This window comes from Gossypium hirsutum, chromosome A11, assembly GCF_007990345.1.
Source record: "Gossypium hirsutum isolate 1008001.06 chromosome A11, Gossypium_hirsutum_v2.1, whole genome shotgun sequence".
Classification (NCBI taxonomy): domain Eukaryota; kingdom Viridiplantae; phylum Streptophyta; class Magnoliopsida; order Malvales; family Malvaceae; genus Gossypium; species Gossypium hirsutum.
In genome coordinates this window covers 9,229,253-9,249,585 of record NC_053434.1, presented here as the reverse complement: position 1 = coordinate 9,249,585, position 20,333 = coordinate 9,229,253, and the positions used below count along the sequence as shown (strand labels likewise).

Here is a 20,333-nt window from a genome sequence, read left to right as displayed (position 1 = left end):
AGTATTATTATTATTATGAGTGGGAATTAAATTGAATAGTTTATATGAATTAATATTTGAATTGTTTGTTGATTGAAAGCGGGAAATGAATTTGAATCGAATTGTGAATGGTATTAAATTGTATGGAAATGTATTGAGTTATGAAAATGTGTGAATTTGTGAAATAATTATTGATTAAAGGTGGAAAAATGATTGAATTGAAAGTGTGAGAAATTGTGATTGAATTGAGAATATATGTGATTTAAATACCCTATTAACTAGTCGGGCTGAGTCGGATATAGTTGGCATGCCATAGGATTGGAAGAGTTCAGGGATACTTCGACCTCGAGTCGATGAGACACTGGGTGTCACTATATTTCTTCGGATAAATTCGATGAGGTACTGGGTACCAACTTTCTTCGGCTTTGCCGATGAGACACTGGGTGTCAACTATTGCTTCGAACTATCCGATGAGGCACTGGGTGCCATTCTGGTGTGTTTGGTTGGATCCATGTATCCGCCAAAGTCCGAGTTTTGTTAATAGGGTAAATGATGAAATGATAAACCGAACGAGTTGGTCAAACGAGCTATTGAAATGATATGAAAAAGTTGAATTGTGAATTGAAATGTGAAATGAGATTGAGAAATGAACCTAAGGTTCGTGATTTATTCAAACTCAAATTGTGGATATACGATATTGGTTGATGAATTGCTATTGTTGAAATATTGAATTTAAATTGTATATACGATTTATGCATTACATGTACATTATTGTTATAATTTGAATTATGGTAATACCACTGAGTATGAATTACTCAGCGTACGGTTGTTTCCGTGCGCAGGTCGAAGAAGTCAAAGGTCCCGGTTCAGCATCCAGATTAATCCCGGCTTCGGCAAAACTTGGTGATGTATTTTTCCTTTGGTAAAGGTGGCATGTACATAGATTGTGTATAAAGGTTATTATGTTTTAATATATAATGGTTAAAAATGTTAGTATTAAAAGTTTATGGATTTTAATGAAAGAAGTCTATCTATTTTATCTAATTAGTACATTGTTAAATTTTAAATTGATATTGTGTAGATTGAGTTTGATTAGAAGTATTTAGAATAGAAAATGTGAATGTGAAATGAATTGGTTGAATTGGTGATATTTGGGAACTATATGGTTTTAATTTGCAGGGGGTTTTATGTAAAAATAAGCAGAAATGCTGCCGAAATTTTTATAAAAAAAATGAAGTCATTTGGTAAACAAACTAATAAATTTTATGAATTATTTTAATATATTGGTTATTTATTTAAGAATTGTTGTAAATCGTTCGATACGTCCGGTAATGCCTCGTAATTCTGTTCCGGCGACGGTTCGGGGTTAAAGGGTGTTACAAATACATCGGTTAGTGCATATACTCATAATTCACTCGCAATATCATAAGGTAAGTCATATATATGAATAACATCTCTTGAAATAATCAATTTCATGAACATAAATATACTTTCGTTGAACATTACCTTTTTATTCATTTCATAGATTCATGACATAAGTCTTTTGAATACTTACTGGTCCCTTCCTTTTCATACCCGTTAAATCAAATGAAATAACACCAAATAATGGAAATAATATTTTCAGTACAACTTACCTGGTACAATATATTGGCACGAAGACTACCAGGCTTAAAGCTTAATATAACACACTGGCATAAAGCCTGCCAGGCACAAAGCCTGCCAGGCACAAAGCCTGCCAGGCACAAAGCCTGATATAATACACCGGCATGAAGCCTGGTAGGCACAGAGCCCGAATATCACCGGCACAGAGCCTGCTAGGCACCGAGCTCAAATATCACCGATACAAAGTCTGCTAGGCACAAAGCCCGAATATCACCGGCACAAAACCTGCTAGGCATAGAGCCTGATATAATACACCGGCACGAAGCTTGTCAGGCACAGAGCCCGAATAATGTTACGTTTCTATTTCTTAAAACATAGCTAAATGACGTTTAAGCTTTAACCAATAATGAAATAGTATGAAACATTCAATTCAATTAATAATAATTGTATAATGAACTTACTCATTGAATTTGGTGACCCCAAAACCACTGTTTCCGACACCACTGAAAAACGGGCTGTTACAGAATCAAAGTATTAATGAATTTTATAAATATTAAATAACTTTTATTGTTATAATAAAATCATGAAATATAATAGTAGTATTATTATTGTGGAATGAACTAAACAATGGTAAAATTTAAATTCATGGGTAGCGACTGAACTTAGCATGTTATTTTTTCGATGCATATGTGAAAGATCAAATTGAAGTTCTCGTTCAAAGTAGTGACTAGACTTGATTATGGGTTAGGCCGCAAAGGCCCGTCCGAAAAATGGGAGGGTTTGGGCAAAAATATAGGTTCAAAAAATGGGCTTGGGCAAAAAAATAAGACCCGTTTAGAAAACGTGTCGGGCCTCAGGTAAGCTTTTTTTGGCCCGAGCTCGACTTGAATTTACAAAAAAAAAAATTGTTGTTTTATCATTACTTTGCTGTCCTTTTACTATTATATTACTACTGTTTTGTTGTTATTATTTAGATATTATGTAATTAATTAGTATAGTTAAATTGAAATACATATATTATAAATGGTTCAAATATATCAGTCTTTGCACTCTTTGTAAATTCGAAATTTAGTGTCTATACTTTAGTTCTTAGGAATTTAGTCATTTTCCTTTTTGAATTTCAAAATTCGGGTCTAACGGTTAATATTTTTAAAATTCAATTTCATTACAACATCATTTTTTTAATTACATGATTATTAAATGAGTATTTTTTATTTCAAAATGTCATATCAACAAATTTAACACTATTAACAACTGAATCTAAACTTTGAAATCTGAAAAGTATATGAACTAATTTTTAAAAAATAAAATACATGAACTAAATTCTATGTTTATAAAAAGTACAGGGAATTATGGCAGATTTTAACCAACAACTTTCGTCTTTGATAATTTCTCCAGAATTTCATTGTCATGACACAGGGAAATACGTATTCCTCCCTCGCTTCAAATCAGCGGTCCCTTTTTCTGGAGGGAAAATTGTACCGTTGGGCCAGCGATTCAAAAGCACGCGCTTCCAATAATCAAATGCGGTTCACATTTTTATAACGGGAGAAGAATAGGGAAAAAAAGAGCGGGAGGAAAGTCGCCGACATAGATTAGCTCAAATCCTAAACGGCGTCAGTGAAGGTAGAGGTGAGGTCGTTACTCATTATGAAGTGGGAGCTACATATTCATCGGCCCAATAAAAAAGCCCGCTAATTGTTGTTCAGGCCTGCCCCAATATCTAACGTTTAAAAACAGTATATGGAAATATATTTCCATAAACTACCATAATTCTTTTTTAACGATCACTCTTTCTGATAATCCGCCAAACTAAACCTCAATGTCAACTAATCTAATAAGTACTGCCATAAATAATTAACCCAAAAATTTTAAGAAGATTTAATTTACCAATCTTCTTTGGCACGTCTTCCTATTCCCATTCTTGTTTGCGGGATCTTGGATACTTTCAAAACCTCTTTATCTTGAATAACAACTATTGGTTGCGGGATCTTTAGGAGATGTGGACTTCCATTGCTAATTTGAAGGAAAATTTGAATAAGATAACGCTTGACGTGCACAGGGACGACGACGAAGAACTCGAGATCTACGGTTCGGAGAATGGGCGCCATTCGACTTTCTCCGATAGACGGAATTCTCATACATTTGCACACTCAAAGCCTGTTTCCTTCTCTCCTCTCGCCAGTGGAATTGATTCGCCTTTCAATTCCGAGGTATGATTGCATTTAATTTTCGAGCTTGAATTTAAAAAATAAAACTGTATCCGGTCTTCTGATTTCACGTAGCTTTGAGTTGATTCAGTGTGTAGTTCAGTGCCGTAAATAAATATTTAATTATATTAGTCGACACTTGACTGTTTGGGGAGCAAGTGAATTGCGGGTATAGATCCCAAGTAGCTCGGTTTAATGCTTTCTAGCATTGCAATTTTCTTATTTGAGTTAGAAAAAATTGATTCAGGTTTGTACTATGGTCAAAATTATAATATTTGAAGAGCTAGTGGCTTTAGATCGAAACTGCACCACTTCTGCGCTGCATGCGCTTCTTTTGTTATTATACTGGTTGGTTTGTTTTTTTGTCTTGTTCATGCTATTATACTGGTTGGCAAGGCATTTGTGGTATTCCAATCTTCATGCATGATAACTAAACCATCTTCCTCCTCTCTCTCTCTGTGTTATTTTTGGTAGATTGGAAGACACAGAGCAGAAATTAAGAAGCTTCAGGAATCTGAGGCAGAAATTAAGGCCTTATCAGTCAATTATGCTGCTTTATTAAAAGAAAAAGAGGTACCCGATGGCTGGTTGTAGTTCTTGTAATAAATTTTTGGGGTTGATCTAAAGTTCAAATCTTTATGAATGATAATGATTCGAATAATTATTGAAATTGTTATTCCTCCATCATACATGGAATCCATAATGTTTTGCTTATTGCAATGAAGTATGTCGCTTTTATCATCCATTTTACAATTGTATGTGTCTAATACTTGACTTATGATACAGTATCTAATGCTTAAATAATAAAATTTGTCAAAATTGAATTGAATATCTATTTACCAGTCAGTATTGTACAAGTCCCTAGGAGGAAAGTTAGACTAGCAGGAGCCATTGTAGAATAATAATTAAAAGAAGGTATGGAAGTTTTCCTTTCTCAGGCACCCTGAGAAATTGTTGATGCAATTTTTTTTTTTTTTACCTGTTTCATCTTTCTCATATGCTTCACTTGTGTATTTTACTACATGATAATGTCATGCTGAATGGAGCTGATATGGCTATTTAAAAATTTGGGTCTTAGAATCTTCACAGGTAGATGTCATGCTGGTGAATGCTTGTTTAGTAATCAGTGTTAAAAGCTAGAAAATGGGCATCTAATTTTGTAAACTGTACATATTGATATTAAATTAGTCATTTAAATCGCAAATACTTGTACTCATCACTTTATTCGAAATTTCTGCCAAAAAGTATCTCTTTTGCGGTTGTCTGAACTCCAATGTACTGGGTGTTAGTTGGCAGATTATATATCATGTTTAGATATTGTATTCCAATTATTTTACTATCATAACTGCTTCTAGAAGTCATGTCATATGCTGCCTGTTTTGCTAATCTTAGAGGCATCCTTTAATTAAAATTTTGGTTTTGAATGATTTATGTCCAATAGATGTGTTGCTATATTATTGTTCATACTTTTCACTCGCTGCTACTTAGCTTTCATTTTTACATTTTCTAGTGGCTTAAATTTCTTTCTCCTTACTCACCCGTCATCCTGTTCTCCAGGAGCAAATTTTCAGACTGAACCAAGAGAATGGCTCATTGAAACAAAATTTGAATGCAACAAATGCGGCTCCGAGTGCCGCTAGAAGTGAAATTTCCAAAGTATCAAATAATGGAATTAATGCACTCAAGGTACTAGAGTCTCAATTAGAGTTGTTATCTGAGATTTGCTGGTTTATTGGAAAATTGCGGAATTCTTGCAATAGGTTCCTTAATTCTAAGTTATTTGTAGTTTCTTGTAATAAAAGCTACCGTAATGTGGGCCTTCAAGTGTGTTCTTTCTAATGTTATTTGTGCTGTAATTATCTAGCAAGAAGAAAATATAGATAAAAAGGGATTTCATTATCTTATGTTTTCGTACCTTTTGCAGCCTCTCAAGTAGTGGATGTCATGGAAACTTGAACGTAGAAATGAGATCTTTATCGTAGAATAAAAAATTGATCTTTAAGCTTTACAACTTTGTAGTCTTGATGTTTCCCTCTTTGATGAAATGAGTTGGCTAGGATACCTAACATGGTTTGGTGTTTCAATTAAGTGAAAGCAGCATGATATTAATTGTTGAATATTCTTCTTACTCTTATACTGTAACATGCATTTATTTCGATGGTTCTTCTACCACCAAGTTAAAACTAACAAGCTGTATTGATGTGCATGTCTCTTTATGTTAATCCATTTTATGCAGGGAAACGGTGATCAGTCAGCAAACCGACAGCATAAGTCAACCAATTTAGTAAAAAACTGTTATGCTGGAAACCAAATGTCCAATGGTCTTAGCTCTAAACATGATGGAAAAGAAAAGGTAATGGCTTTTTCTTCTCTCTCCCTCTTTTTTTCATTTTTTTTTGTAATAAGTGCCGTTTTAAGCTGCCTGGATATATAATTGGTTTGCACCTGGTGCATGCATCCTTCTGTTGTTTTATTCTTCCCCCCTCTTTTTATGGGATGGTGCACCCTTTCTAATGATTTTTTCCTTATTATTCGAGTATAGAAAATTTTCCTCCTTCTATAAGTTTAGCTAATGATTAAACTTGATAAAAAGGTATATGAATGCCTTCTAGGAGCTTGCAGATTTGCTGGAAGAAAAAACTAGGTCCCTGGAGGCCATTCAAGCTAGTCATGAATCACAAATAAAGCAATTCAAGATGGAACTTGAAAAAGAGCATGATAAATTAGTGAACGTACAGATAAGATTACAAGGTATATTTGTACACCTTAAGACCCAATTATGATACTTGCAGTCACCCCTTCTCAAACAATGGAACAGTCTTTTTTCTTTTTCCATCTAATTTTGTTTTACTTTAAATTTCCAGAGGAGCACAAGCGGAATGAGTCTTTTCAGGAGGAGCTTAAGTTACTGAAATCAGACAAGGATAAAGTAAGATTCTCAATCTGTCAGATATGATAAATGTTATACTATTTTTGCTGTATAAAGTAAACTTTAACTCTTTTGCTTATAGAACCCTAATGGTTCACACTTAATTATCAATTAGGATAGTGATGCTGAGTTTTACATGCTTTGTATTGCTTCACTTGAGCATGTTTCTGATATAGATGTTTTCATTGGAAAACAATATCAACGGAGGAATAGGAATTAGAGTTTTACATTTATTTAATTTCTTTAGGAGTTTTAGTTTTACTAGGTTTTCTATTTCCTTATAAACTTTAAATTAGGAATTCTATTAGGACTTTAAATTAGGAATTAGATTAGGATTTTCCTTTGTAATTACCAGCCTATAAAAAGGCTGCCAATATGAAACAAAGGGAGGAGTTTATTTTTTATCACAAACGTTAGTTTGGGAAGGGGGTTCAGCCAAAGACGAATCTGCCTTTGAGTAACCATAGGTCGAAGCAAGGATATTTTCTCGTCTAGACCTGTGACTAGATCTTACACCAAGGCGCATAACAACTTGGTTTCGGAGTCAGCTGTCATGGGTGACGAAAAAACTTTGACAGCCAAGCTGGAGGCATTCATGGAACAAATGGCTACAAGGCAACAAGCATTAGAGGAGCAGATGGCGATCTTATCTCTTTCGGTCCAAAAGACAACGAAAGGGAATTCAGAAAAAAATAATGAAGAACAAGGCAGCAGTGGAGGCAAGAAAAAAAATTCAGATTTGCAACACGGTGTGGGCATGGTGCCAAGATACTCCAAGATGGAATTTCCCACTTATGATGGTGTTGGAGGATCCTTTAGGATGGTTAAAAAGATGCGAAAATTTTTTTGGCAATCAGCGGACCAACGAAGAAGACAAAGTCGGCTTAGCTTCATTCCATCTCTTAGGAGAAGCACAATTGTGGTTTGATCAAATCGAGGAAGAGGAGGCAAATCTGGATTGGGAGCGCTTTAGAGAGTGTTGTCATGTCAAGTTTGGGCCACCTATGAGTAATAACCCCTTGGGGGAACTTGCAAACTTAAGACAAACTGGGACGGTAGAAGAATATCAACGCCAATTTCAATCACTACTGGCTAGGACTACTGATCTTAAACCTCGACAACAAGTAAACCTTTTTACTGCCGGATTGGTAGAGGAACTTAGAATTGATATCGAGATGCAACAACCGGGAAACCTTGGAGTTGCAATGAATATGGCTCGAGCTTTGGAACGTAAATAAAAAGTCTCTTCCAAGATGTTATCTCAAACCAATCTAAACTGGTCAGCTTTCCAAAACGCTGGCAGCACTTCAATTTCTCCAACAACTAAGAGCTTTGCAAAGGGAGGAGGACAAACAACGAAACCAATGGGGAATAACAGCAAAATAGGTTCTTCTGCACCATTTATCAAAAGATTGACACGAGCAGAGATGGCGGAGAGAAGGGCCAAGGGATTGTGTTATAATTGTGACGAGTCTTACTCCATGGGGCACAAATGTAAAAAGGCTATTTTGGATAGAAGTACCAGATATTGAAGATGAGCAAGATGATGAGGTAGATGATCTTGAAATTTCCTTACATGCCATTAGAGGAACTTGCAATTCATCTACTATGCAACTACCAGCAAAGGTGTCAGGGAAAACAGTGTTAGTTCTTGTTGATTCAGGCAGTACACATAACTTTCTACGTGAAGGTCTAGTGCCAAGATTGGGACTGAAAATACAAAAGAAATCGGGGTTGCAAGTATGTGTGGCAAACGGAGAACGGGTTCTTAGCATTGGCATTTGTAAATCAGTACAGTTCGTTGTGGCCAATAACAACTTTCAAGTTGATTTTTATACAATACCATTAGAAGGGTTTGATATGATTTTGGGGGTTAAATGGTTGTGTACCCTTGGTCCAATTTTATGGGATTTCAGCTCCTTAACTATGCAATTTGCAGTAAACAAGAAGAAGATACTCTGGCAAGGGCAGCACCCAGAGGAAGTTCCACGACTTAGTTTGATACAGGGACAGGATTTAACTAATATAGTATTAGATAAACTACTGGTAGAATTTGCGTATTTATTCCAAGAACCATCTACGTTACCTCCTAACCGCAAATGTAACCATCGTATAACTCTCAAACCAGGAACGGGACCAATTGTAGTCAGGCCTTATCTATATCCACATTTTCAAAAGGATGAGATTGAGAAGCAGTGTGATCAAATGTTACAACAAGGAATCATTCGACCCAGTAGATCACCATTCTCTTCTCCAGTACTATTAGTAAAGAAGCATGACGGGTCATGGTGTTTTTGCATCGATTATCGAGAGCTTAATGCTTGCACTGTTAAAGACAAATATCCGATTCCTGTTGTGGATGAATTGTTGGACGAACTTCATGGGGCAAAATATTTTACAAAATTGGATTTACGGTCGGGATATTTTCAAATTAGAATGGCAACCACTGATGTGGAAAAGACAGCCTTCCGAACCCACCATGGACACTTTGAGTTTCTTGTCATGCCATTTGGGCTTACCAATGCCCCTTCCACATTTCAGAGTTTGATGAATGACGTTTTTCGCCCTTACTTGCGTAAGTTTGTTTTAGTCTTCTTTGATGACATATTAATTTATAGCAAAACATGGACTGAACATATGCATCATGTAAGATTAGTTTTTGAATTCTTGCGGGATAATATGTTGTTCTTAAAGAAATCCAAGTGTTTATTTGGAGAGTCTCAGGTAACCTACCTCGGTCATGTCATCCATGGTGAAGGGGTCGAGGTTGATCACACTAAAATTAAAGATGTCACCGATTGGCCAACTCCTAAAACTACCAAGGCTCTACAAGGCTTTCTTGGGTTGGCAGGATATTACAGAAAATTCATCAAGAATTATGGATAAGTGGCTGCACCCTTAACATCTCTTCTAAAGAAAAATGCCTTCAACTGGACTAAGGAAGCTGATGTTGCTTTTACTCAATTAAAAACTTCTCTTTCAGCAGCCCTAGTTTTGCAATTACTCAACTTTACGGAGGAATTTGTGGTTGAATGTGATGCTTCGGACAGTGGGTTTGGAGCCGTACTGCAACAAAAAGGACACCCCATTACCTTTTTCAGTTGCAAGATTGCAAATCGACACCTTAAGTTGGTTGCCTACGAACGTGAATTAATTGGTTTGGCAAAGGCAGTGACTCATTGGCGACCCTATCTTTGGGGAAGGCACTTCCTCATCCGTACTGATCACTTCAGTCTTAAGTATTTGTTAGACCAACGACTTACGACATCCCCACAGCAACATTGGATCAGCAAGCTAATGGGGTTTGATTTTCGAGTGGAATATAAAGCAAGAAAATTGAACAGGGCTGCAGATGCTTTATCTAGAAAAGACGAAGACTTACCACACCTCATGACTGTTTCATTCCCTCAAGTTGAAATTCTTAAAGCCATCAGACAAGAAATAGAAGCTTCCCCAGAATTATCACAACTCTAGCAAAGAATTCTACAAGGATAGTTGGGGTCCGATTGGGTTGCACAAGATGGATTGATTTTCTTCAAAGGGAGGTTGTACCTTTTACCTACCTCACCAATTATTCCCACTCTTATCTCCTCCATACATGTTATGGCACATGAAGGGGAATTGAAAACATTGCATCGTCTTCGCCAAGATTTTTTTTGGAAAAGAATGAAGCTTGCAACCTCAGAATTTGTGCAACATTGTTTAGTATGCCAACGCCACAAATGGCAAAATTTACAGCCTGCAGGTTTACTTCAACCTCTTCCAATACCACAACATGTTTGGGCTGATATCTCTATGGATTTCGTGGAGGGTCTACCCAAAGTAAAAGGGAAATCGGTACTTATGGTGGTTGTGGATAGACTGTCGAAGTACGCTCATTTTTTACCTTTGTCCCATCCATTTACTGCTATATCTGTTGCTACCGTCTTCTTTGCAGAGGTATTCCGACTTCACGGCTTGCCGGAATCCATAGTTTCGGACCGTGATAAAGTTTTCCTCAGCCTGTTTTGGAAGGAATTATTTCGTCAAAGTGGTTCTAAGCTCGCTTTTTCCTTAGCATACCATCCCCAATCTGATGGTCAGACAGAGGTAGTTAACCGAACAATAGAAATGTACCTACGATGCCTCTCTAGTGATCGTCCACGACAGTGGGTAGATTGGGTTCCATGGGCTGAGTATTGCTACAACACCTCATATCACACTACCCTAAAGGCCACTCCCTTCCAATTAGTATACGGTAGGGATCCACCTCGATTTCTCTTCTATTCAACTGGTTCTGCAAGGATTGAAGCTGCGGATAAGGCTCTACAAGATAGGGATGCACTTTTACACAATGCTCGGGATAGACTCTTGCAAGCTCAGCAACGAATGAAAGCCACTTATGATTTGGGGCACAGAGAGTTGAATTTTAAAGTCGGGGATTGGGTTTGGTTACGGCTTCAACAGTATTGACAATTGACGATAACTAAACAGAAGCATCACAAGTTATTGCCAAAATATTTTGGTCCTTTTAAAGTCTTGAACAAAATAGGATCAGTGGCCTATCAGCTTGAATTACCTACAGGCAGCAGAATACATGATGTATTCCATGTTTCTTTCCTCAAAGAATACAAGGGACCTCAACCAGATGCGGTAGGAGACTTGCCCTTAGTATATGATGGCAAGGCCTTGCCTACTCCACAAGCTATTATTAATACCAGGCTTAATCGAGGTCGGCGGGAACTATTAGTGCAATGGGCAGGATGTCCTCAAGAAGATGCCACTTGGGAACCAATTGATAATTTTCGAGCAGCTTATCCTGAATTTGAGCTTGAGGACAAGCTCAACTCCGAGAGGGGGAGTAATGATATAGATGTTTTCATTGGAAAACAATATCAACGGAGGAATAGGAATTAGAGTTTTACATTTATTTAATTTCTTTAGGAGTTTTAGTTTTATTAGGTTTTCTATTAGGACTTTAAATTAGGAATTAGATTAGGATTTTCCTTTGTAATTACCAGCCTATAAAAAGGCTGCCAATATGAAACAAAGGGAGGAGTTTATTTTTTATCACAAACGTTAGTTTGGGAAAGGGGTTCAGTCAAAGACGAATCTGCCTTTGAGTAACCATAGGTCGAAGCAAGGATACTTTCTCGTCTAGACCTGTGACTAGATCTTACGCCAAGGCGCATAACAGTTTCCAATCATATAATGATGTTGCTGTACCATATATTTTTCTGTATTCTTAGCCTCAATCCTGGCAAGTACAGTGTTCCTGGAAATTAGTATGTTTTTATGATGTTTATGCTATGTTTGTTGCATACATACAAGTTTTATTAATTTGTTAGTAATTGCTACTTCATGGGATAGTGTTATTCATTTGAGTAGCATTTAGGAGGTAGAAAATCGTTTTGATCTATTTCATCGACTGTTTCATCACTAAAAGAATATGTATAAGCTCTTCTCTTTGTTTTTGTTTCACTTTTGAGTTCTATTGTCAAATATTTTTAATCTATTTAATTGGCAGCGCTCTGCAGAGTTGAGCAAAGTATGCAATGAATCGAATAAGAAAACAATAGAAATAAATTGTCTACAAAAGGAGTTGAATAGATGGAAGGATGAAAGTTCTGATGATTCAATGGAGAATATGAAAAGATTGGTTGCCACCTTGGAGAAGGAAAACACTCATCTTAAGGTTGATACTTGCCCGGTTAAATTTGTTTCCATTTTAGTGAAGTGTATCATTGTTAACAAAAAATACATTGACCTTTTATATCCTGAGCTTGCTTCACTTACATCCTCCTATAGATGATGAAGAATGAATTGGAGGCTGCTCTGGAAAGTAGCAAGAAAGCTTCAACTGACAAGATTGATCCCATTCCTTCAGAGAATCTGGTAAATATCCACTTTGATAAGCATATACTATATGCAGTGTAGGTTCTTTTTTGCGGGGAGGGGGTTGTTTTTGGTCTGCATGCACCCATGCGTTGCAGTTGGAGAACTTGATCTGTGTAGAAATTGGTTACTGTTGTTATTTTGTGTGAGTTTGTCAGATTATGTATTGGAGAAATATTATTTTTCAAGTAACTTTTAATGTGTAGGTGTTCCATTTTATCAAAATTTTTTAAAGTGTATACCAGAAGGTAGATTCATCTGGAAGTTCTCCCGGAAAGAAAGAAACAGAACTATCATTGCAGAAATTGGAAAAAGATCTGAAAGAAACATGCTGTGAAAGGGACAGAGCTTTGCAAGAACTGACTCGTCTTAAGCAGCATTTGTTAGAAAAGGTTACAGGTCCCCGAACTTTTATGGAGTTTTGTTCAAAATTTAACCTTATACATCTTCAAGTTTCAATTATAGTGGCCTTTTACCAAAGTGTATATTATAGAGTTTATATTGCTTAATCTTGTTCCTCTTGACTAGTTGATATCACAATCATTTGTGTCTGTTTGATATTTGCATGCAACAGCATTTGTTTGGCCTTTATTCACAAATATCATGAAAAATATTGCTCTACCTTGTTACCATAGTTCATTTCTCCCACTCTCCTTGTTGACGAAAAAGTAGAAAAAAGAAAAGAAGAGTTTTAACATATGATTTTTCTATGTTAAAGACTCTATACTTGATTTTGTAACTTCTATATTGATGCTATATTTTGTCATATTTTTATGTGGATGAGGATGTTCGCTGCATGCCATCATGAGATGGAAAAAAAAATACTAGCAAGGTTGTCTAACTTTTAAGCTTTCTTTAGTATCAACTTCTGCTTTCTGTTTCATGTTCTAGATTCTACGAGGATCCTGGATCCTGTATGTTTTAAGTATATGTAGTTTTGTACAAATTCTGCTGTCAAATTGACGATGTTTCTGGTGCTGCAATATTTTCTAGGCAACTGAAGAATCGGAAAAAATGGATGAAGATAGCAAAGTTATTGAAGAACTTCGTGAGAGAAATGAATATCAAAGAGCTCAAGTTGCACATTTGGAGAAAGCCCTGAACATGGCAATGGCAAATCAGGAGGAAGTTAAGCTGATGAATAACAATGAAATTCAGAAGTCAAAGGAAATTATTGATAATCTGAATAAGAAACTTACGAACTGTATGAGAACAATAGATGCAAAAGATGTTGAGCTACTAAATCTTCAAACTGCCCTAGGTCAGTACTATGCTGAACTTGAAGCCAAGGTAAAAAAAAATGTTGGTATTGTGTAGGCATAAACTTTCTCAAAAGTGGTGGGTGAAATAGAACTCAGTTTTTAATGCTTATATTATTCTGTTACAGGAACATTTGGAGCGAGATTTGGCTCTGGCAACAGAAGAATCAGCTAGACTTACAGGTCTTCTGAATGTATTGTCTTCCCTGCTTTCCTTTCTAGTTACTTCTCTACATTAATGGATTCAATAAACAATGTGACTTGAGTTTTATTCTATATCAGATTTTTTCTGAACGTATTACAACTTCTTTCTTGAGTTCAAATGTGAAAAATCCTGTGTCTTGAGGTCAAAGAGCTTTTCCCCACTTTTTCTTTCTAATCATCTATGCATTCTCCAGGATGCAGATGAACATGCAGAATTCTCAAAGAGGGAGAAGGAAGAAATTCTGACAAAGCTTTCACAAACTGAAAGAATGCTAGCAGAAGGGAAAATCAGAGTAAACAAGCTCGAGGAAGATAATGGAAAGCTAAGGCATGCTCTCGAGCAGAGCATGACAAGGCTTAACAGAATGTCAATGGACTCTGATTTTCTTGTTGACAGGTTAGCCTGTTTAAATGTTCAATCAGGTTCTTACTACTGAGGAACTGTCCGCATGTTAGAACTGGATGTATTTATATCAATATCTGCTTTCAGTTTTCTTTTCTTCAATCTTAATGGGGGCTTTCTTTTTCTCTCAACGGATAATAGATGCATCGTCTGTGTTCAATTGAATAGCACATTTTATGCCTTGTAAAGGAACTTCTCTAACAAACTAGCAATCTACCTTCAAAGAAAAATAAGCCTCCAATGATGGCGAACCCTGAAAAATTCTTATGCCGTTACTGGTTGGGTAAGTTTCAGAATTCATATGCATCGTTTTTGCAACAGTTGGGCTTCAGAACCAGTGTAACCATATAGCTGTTAGCTGATACCAACTTCTTTCACTACAGAACCAAAAAATTTGTGCAAAAACAATAGATGCCAAGAAGAACAAAAGACCTTGGACGTGTAGTGGGTCTTGAAGTACTATTTCTGCATCCCCCTGACCAAATCTACCCACATTAGGATTAATTGTTAATGATTGATCGAGTTTGATAGATTCAACCACTTGAATATCTTTGATTTATTATATTCTCTTATTGTGTAATCTGTCATTGAATTATTGTAATGTAACCCTTATTTTTCTCTCCTGTTTGAGTTTGGAACTGCTGTGAATCATTTTCTTTAATGTTCTCTAAATAAATAGTTCGTTTTGCAGGCGTATCGTGATCAAACTACTTGTGACCTACTTCCAGAGAAACCACAGCAAAGAGGTATTATGGTTCAAGTAATTTTGTAAAAGAACTAGAAAAATGAATTTTCTCTACTCAATTCCTTTTGTATACTGATATTCTTGGGTTCTAATGCTGGAAAATAATTGTTCGTGGGATATAAGTTAGATTCCTTCTCCTGTGCTTACATTCATATAAATTTTTAGGTTCTGGATCTTATGGTCCGGATGCTGGGATTCTCTGATGAAGACAAGCAGAGGATAGGTGTTGCTCAACATGGTCCTGGCAAAGGAATTGTTCGGGGTGTTTTGGGTCTACCTGGTCATTTGGTTGGTGGCATTTTGGGTGGCAGTCCAGCTAACACACTGACAAATATGGCCTCTGATAACCAGGTTCTTTTTTATTTTTTTAAATTTTGGTTTCTCTCTGCATGAATTACTTAGGACACACTGCAAATAGCATTAGGGCCTAATCCGTCAACCAGTAGCCTTTTAAAGCCACTGCGATCTCCACGATCTATGACATGCAAATCACAGAGTATGCAAAGTTACCCATGATCATTTATCTTTTAATATCTTTTTAATTGCTCTTATTGGTATAAATAATTCAATATACTTGGGAAAATCCAAGAGCCTCAACCATCTTTTTCTCCTCAGTCTATTGCAGATCTGTGGGTTGATTTTTTGCTTAAGGAAACTGAAGAAAGAAAAAAGAGGGAATCTGTAGAAGAAGATGTCAGTAGATCCAGGGAAGACCTTCATGAAAGAAATCCGAACACTGCAGGACCCAGTTCATTTGTATCTGAACAAACAACTGCTGTTTCTGATGTCTCGAGATCTAGTTTCTCTCCAAGCCCTTTACCATCACAAGGAAGTTGTCAGCAACTTGAACATTCTGATTCTGAATTCTCAACTGTTCCCCTCACCTAATCAGAGAGTAGCACTCGTCTATCAAGACTACTGCCAAAATACTGAAGTTTTTTATTGGATGATGTAATTATTCAAAGGTATAGTTCTTTATCCATGCTGTAGCCATGATCAAACTCACTTCCATCAATTCTTTCATATACTTGAAATGAGAAGATATCCTAACATTGTTCAGTGCTCCATGCATAAAGGTAAAGCGGTTCATGACAACATTAATTGAATACAAATAATGCTATCGTCTCAGCATAGTATTCGAGCATAAGATTACCACCATTTCCCACTTCTTTTTGCTCTTAAAATAGATGGAAGAAAGCATAAAGGACTAGGCATAAGGTAAAAGTAAAACATCCCAGAAATCAAACCGGTCAAGAAATAATACGTGCTATAACACAAAATCGGGTTGCAGCCATATGTAAAAAGTTCGGTCTATTGTTAACAACTCATTGCTCCTAAACGATTATATTCTGAATTGCAAGGCAAAACATTTGTGAACAGTTGATCGAGGATTGAGATATAATACCTCTACCTAATGTGAATAGAGAATACAACCACACCCTTGAAACCCCCAGGACTACCCAAATGTTGCTGCAGTGCAAAGCATTCTAAACTTTCTTGGTCTTCAAGGGACCTATTGGAATTTTACTCAGAACTTTGACATTGAAAACTGCATATTGCTTTTTTATCTCAACCATCGCCTTCTCTGCAAACAGGTCAACCTTCTCCTCATATTTCTCATAGAAAACCGGCACCATATGCAGCAATATAAAAGCTGATCTCCAGATAAAAGATAAACAAAAAAGTTCAGTATGGTATCATAGTAAGAAGTTAACTTAGCACTAAAACTAGTGAGCAGTGTCATTACCTATGTACAACAAGGTCAAGAAGTTGCACCAACTCCCCACAATTGACAGGACCCAGGAAGCAGCTATAACCTGAAACCCAAAACATGGATGGAGTTCTTCTAAACAATGAAAATATAAGTGATCCCCCCCAGTCAGACTTAAAATAATCATCCACAAAATCACCACAGACGTGAAAATAAACCCACCATAAGGAACTTCTTTGGATTTCTTCCAGAGGCAATATCTCGCAGTAGTTTCAGTGCCTGATTAAGTTCCAGTGTCAGAGCAGAGGCAACTAGGAGGAATGGCTCTTCCGGCAAATGAACTTCTGGGATGTGAGGTGGAGTCCTATAAAAGGAGGGAGGGGAGAGGGGGGAATGTCAAGGTAGTCTTTAAGAAATCATACAGTATATAACCAAGGCAATTAAAGTTCCTGCAAAGACTGTAAAACTTACTTGTGGATGAAGGTATAGGCATTGGAAAACAGGAATATTAGTGCAATAGATAGAATAAAAGTGTGACAAAGTAGAGTAAGTAGGTGGTATTCCATTAATTAAAAAAGGACCCAGATTGCAGTTGCTCCACCAAGCACACCAGCTGAAATCTTCTTGTTCCTCCACAACAACAGATCAGCAGCTGCACCAAAATATTACCAACGGAATACAATGGAAAAGACAAACATCAGCATCCAACGCGAAAAACAAAAAATCCACAAATTCAAAAAAACTTTATGTTTTGCTTTATAACTCAGCATGCAAAAATGAAGACCCCAAATATTGAAGTCGCGATATGCTTAGATGGCTTGTGTCTCAAGCAAAATAGAATTTTAGTTCGTCTTTAAAGAGGTAAAATTTTCAACTTTCAATTTCAAGTTTTTACTAATAAATGAATCAATAAATCCAAAAATAGGGCCAAGGCCATGCATTTTCTTAATTACCAAACAGATCAGAAAGCATATAATAAAAAATACAGATCCATTAACCTTCCATCAATGTAATATTTTTTTAAGCATTTCTAAATCTGCATTATATCATTTACTTACAGTCTAGCAAATCCATTAGGAAACCAAATATAAAACCCTGATGTCATTAACAATATATGAAGCATATATCCAAAAGTGAAATGACAGGTCAGCAGTTCGTTCACCAAGAACATGGTGAACGGGTCTCTCTCTTCCGAACACTCGATAAATCTTAGCTTTAACGGAGGAAGGGGAACTCGGGTTCTTATGATCCGAATCCGATGATGAATCATGGTCGTGAATCTTCCCGATGATATTCCCCATCACCGACTCCACCGTCGATTGCTTACTCTCTGATTCCTCCTCCATTGCAAAGAGAAAAGAATCCAACCGAATACCCTAAAAAAATTGGATTCTTTGTCTCCGATTCTTGAGATGTTCAAGAAGTGAGTGTGAAATGTGAATATACGCAAGCAATGTAATAGGGTTTTAGCGTTAAAGTTAATGATTAAAATGCCATTTTATAATTTTTTTTTTCTAATTTTATTAAATTTTAAAAATTTTATACCTTTTATTTATTTTTATTTTTTATAATTTTTTTCATCAAATGTCAGGTTATGACACATGACTTTAATTGAAAAAAAATTAAGAATAGTTAATTTTTAATTAAAATATTAAAGTTATCTAGCGCAAAAGGTTTTTTTAATGCATTTTGACAATTAAGTACCCAATTGAGTGTTAAAAAAAGTGAAGGCTTAATTATTTTTTTTGAAAAAATTTGAGGTCTTTTTAATGCATTTTGAAAGTTTAAGTACCCAGCTGAGTGTATAAAAAAGCAGGGGCTTAAATTTTTTTTGAAAAAATTTGAGGGCCTTTTTTATACATTTTGAAAGTTAAGTACCCAATTAAATGGAAAAATAAAAGCATGAGCTTAATTACTTTTTTTGAAAAATCTTAAGGGCCTTTTTGATACATTTTGAAAGTTTAAGTATTCAATTGAGTGTAAAAAAAATCTACGCTTAATTACATTTTTTGAAAAAATTGAGGACTTTTTATGCCCTTAAACGAAAAGAAATCCTTTAACAAAATTAATATATAAGTTAAAATATCTTTCAAATCTATGTACTCTTAACACATTTGAAATTTAGTTATTCTATTTTTATTTTTAGAATTTTAATCCTTTTATTTTATTGTTTTTAAAATTTAAACATAATTTATAACTTTGATTAAATTTTTCTGCTAAATTTGTTTGTTTGACATATTCACACATTTGAAATTTAATCATTTTATTTTTGCTTTTAGAAAATTAATCCTTTTATTTTTCAAATTTCAGAATTTAAATATAGTTGGTAACTCTGGCTAAATTTTTCTACTAAATTCGTTAGTTTAACATCTTCACACCTTTGAAATTTAGTCATTTTATTTTTATTTTTAGGAATTTAATCTTTTTATTTTTTAAATTTCAAATTTTAAATATAAGTAGTAACTTTTTCTGCTAAATTTGTCGGTTTGACATTTTGAATTAAAAAAATACTCACTTAATAGTCATAAAAAAGTTTTACAATGAACTTAAATATAACAAAACAAAAATTAACAGCATTAACAATTAAATTTATATTTTTAAATTAAAAAATAAAGATATTAAAATTTAAAGATGTAATGTTGAAAATATAAATAAAATTTTCAATTAATATAAAAAAAATGTCTTGGAAAGTTTAAATTACGTTTGAGATTTCAAACTTTAATGAATGTGACAATCAATGATGAATTTTAAAATTATACAGTTTATCCTTTTTATGATAGTCTCATTTGTCTATTCAAAATTTGTCTGTAATAGAGAAATAGCTATTATACAACTGTAATATCATGTTGTCATGAAAAGATAATTGTTGTAAGCCTACCATAGAATTCATATAATGAATTTTCATTAAATAAAAAAAAGTGAGAATTATGTTAGAAAATGAAAGAAAGTGAAAATCAAATCAACAAAATTAAAAGACGTATAACATGTGCATGTATTATTGCTTTTATGAATATTTTATTTTGCATTATTTCACGTGATTAATTATAAAGTTCATAAATCTTTACAAGTTCAATTAATCAATATGAGTTATTAAATTAAATTAATTAATTTATAATGAGTAACTAAATTAAAGTAATCAATTTATAAGTTTATGGTGTTCCAAATTCATAGCAGAATATTTAATTAAAGAACTTAATAGTTTCTTAAATTGATATCGTTAATTCCATTCATTGAAGACTATTTTCAATTAATAAAATATGATTAATATATTTCTTCACGAAAAATTTAATCATTTTATTCAAATAATATTTTAATTAATATAATTTTTATTTAATAAATGATAATTAATAGGTTTACGTATATGAAATAACAATAATTTCACTTAAAAATTTAGACCCCATGTTGTTATAAAAAACG

The 20,333-nt window shown here is 34.8% G+C and overlaps 1 protein-coding gene and 1 pseudogene across 3 annotated transcripts; one reads left to right on the top strand and one right to left on the bottom strand.

Moving 5' to 3' along the window:
• Positions 1-3,390: 3,390 nt before the first annotated feature.
• On the top strand, positions 3,391-16,264 carry LOC107924553 (golgin candidate 3). Of its 3 annotated transcripts, none has more exons than XR_001691795.2 (15): positions 3,391-3,794; positions 4,266-4,364; positions 5,349-5,477; positions 6,028-6,144; positions 6,404-6,542; positions 6,656-6,720; positions 12,227-12,394; positions 12,508-12,594; positions 12,840-12,986; positions 13,588-13,896; positions 13,982-14,047; positions 14,252-14,454; positions 15,152-15,206; positions 15,371-15,701; positions 15,821-15,960. XR_001691795.2 is itself a non-coding variant. In XM_016855062.2 (15 exons), exons 1-15 carry the CDS (start codon positions 3,582-3,584, stop codon positions 16,091-16,093), a joined length of 2,256 nt encoding a protein of 751 aa, XP_016710551.1. In that variant the 5' UTR covers positions 3,397-3,581; the 3' UTR covers positions 16,094-16,264. The 3 variants fall into 3 exon arrangements, 2 of the variants coding, with proteins under 2 accessions (XP_016710551.1, XP_040936905.1); XM_016855062.2 differs by having other exon boundaries at positions 3,397-3,794; positions 15,371-15,556; positions 15,821-16,264; XM_041080971.1 differs by having other exon boundaries at positions 3,398-3,794; positions 13,588-13,884; positions 15,371-15,556; positions 15,821-16,264.
• A 269-nt stretch (positions 16,265-16,533) lies between these two features.
• Positions 16,534-18,367, bottom strand: LOC107924554 (reticulon-like protein B5; annotated as a pseudogene).
• Positions 18,368-20,333: the final 1,966 nt, after the last annotated feature.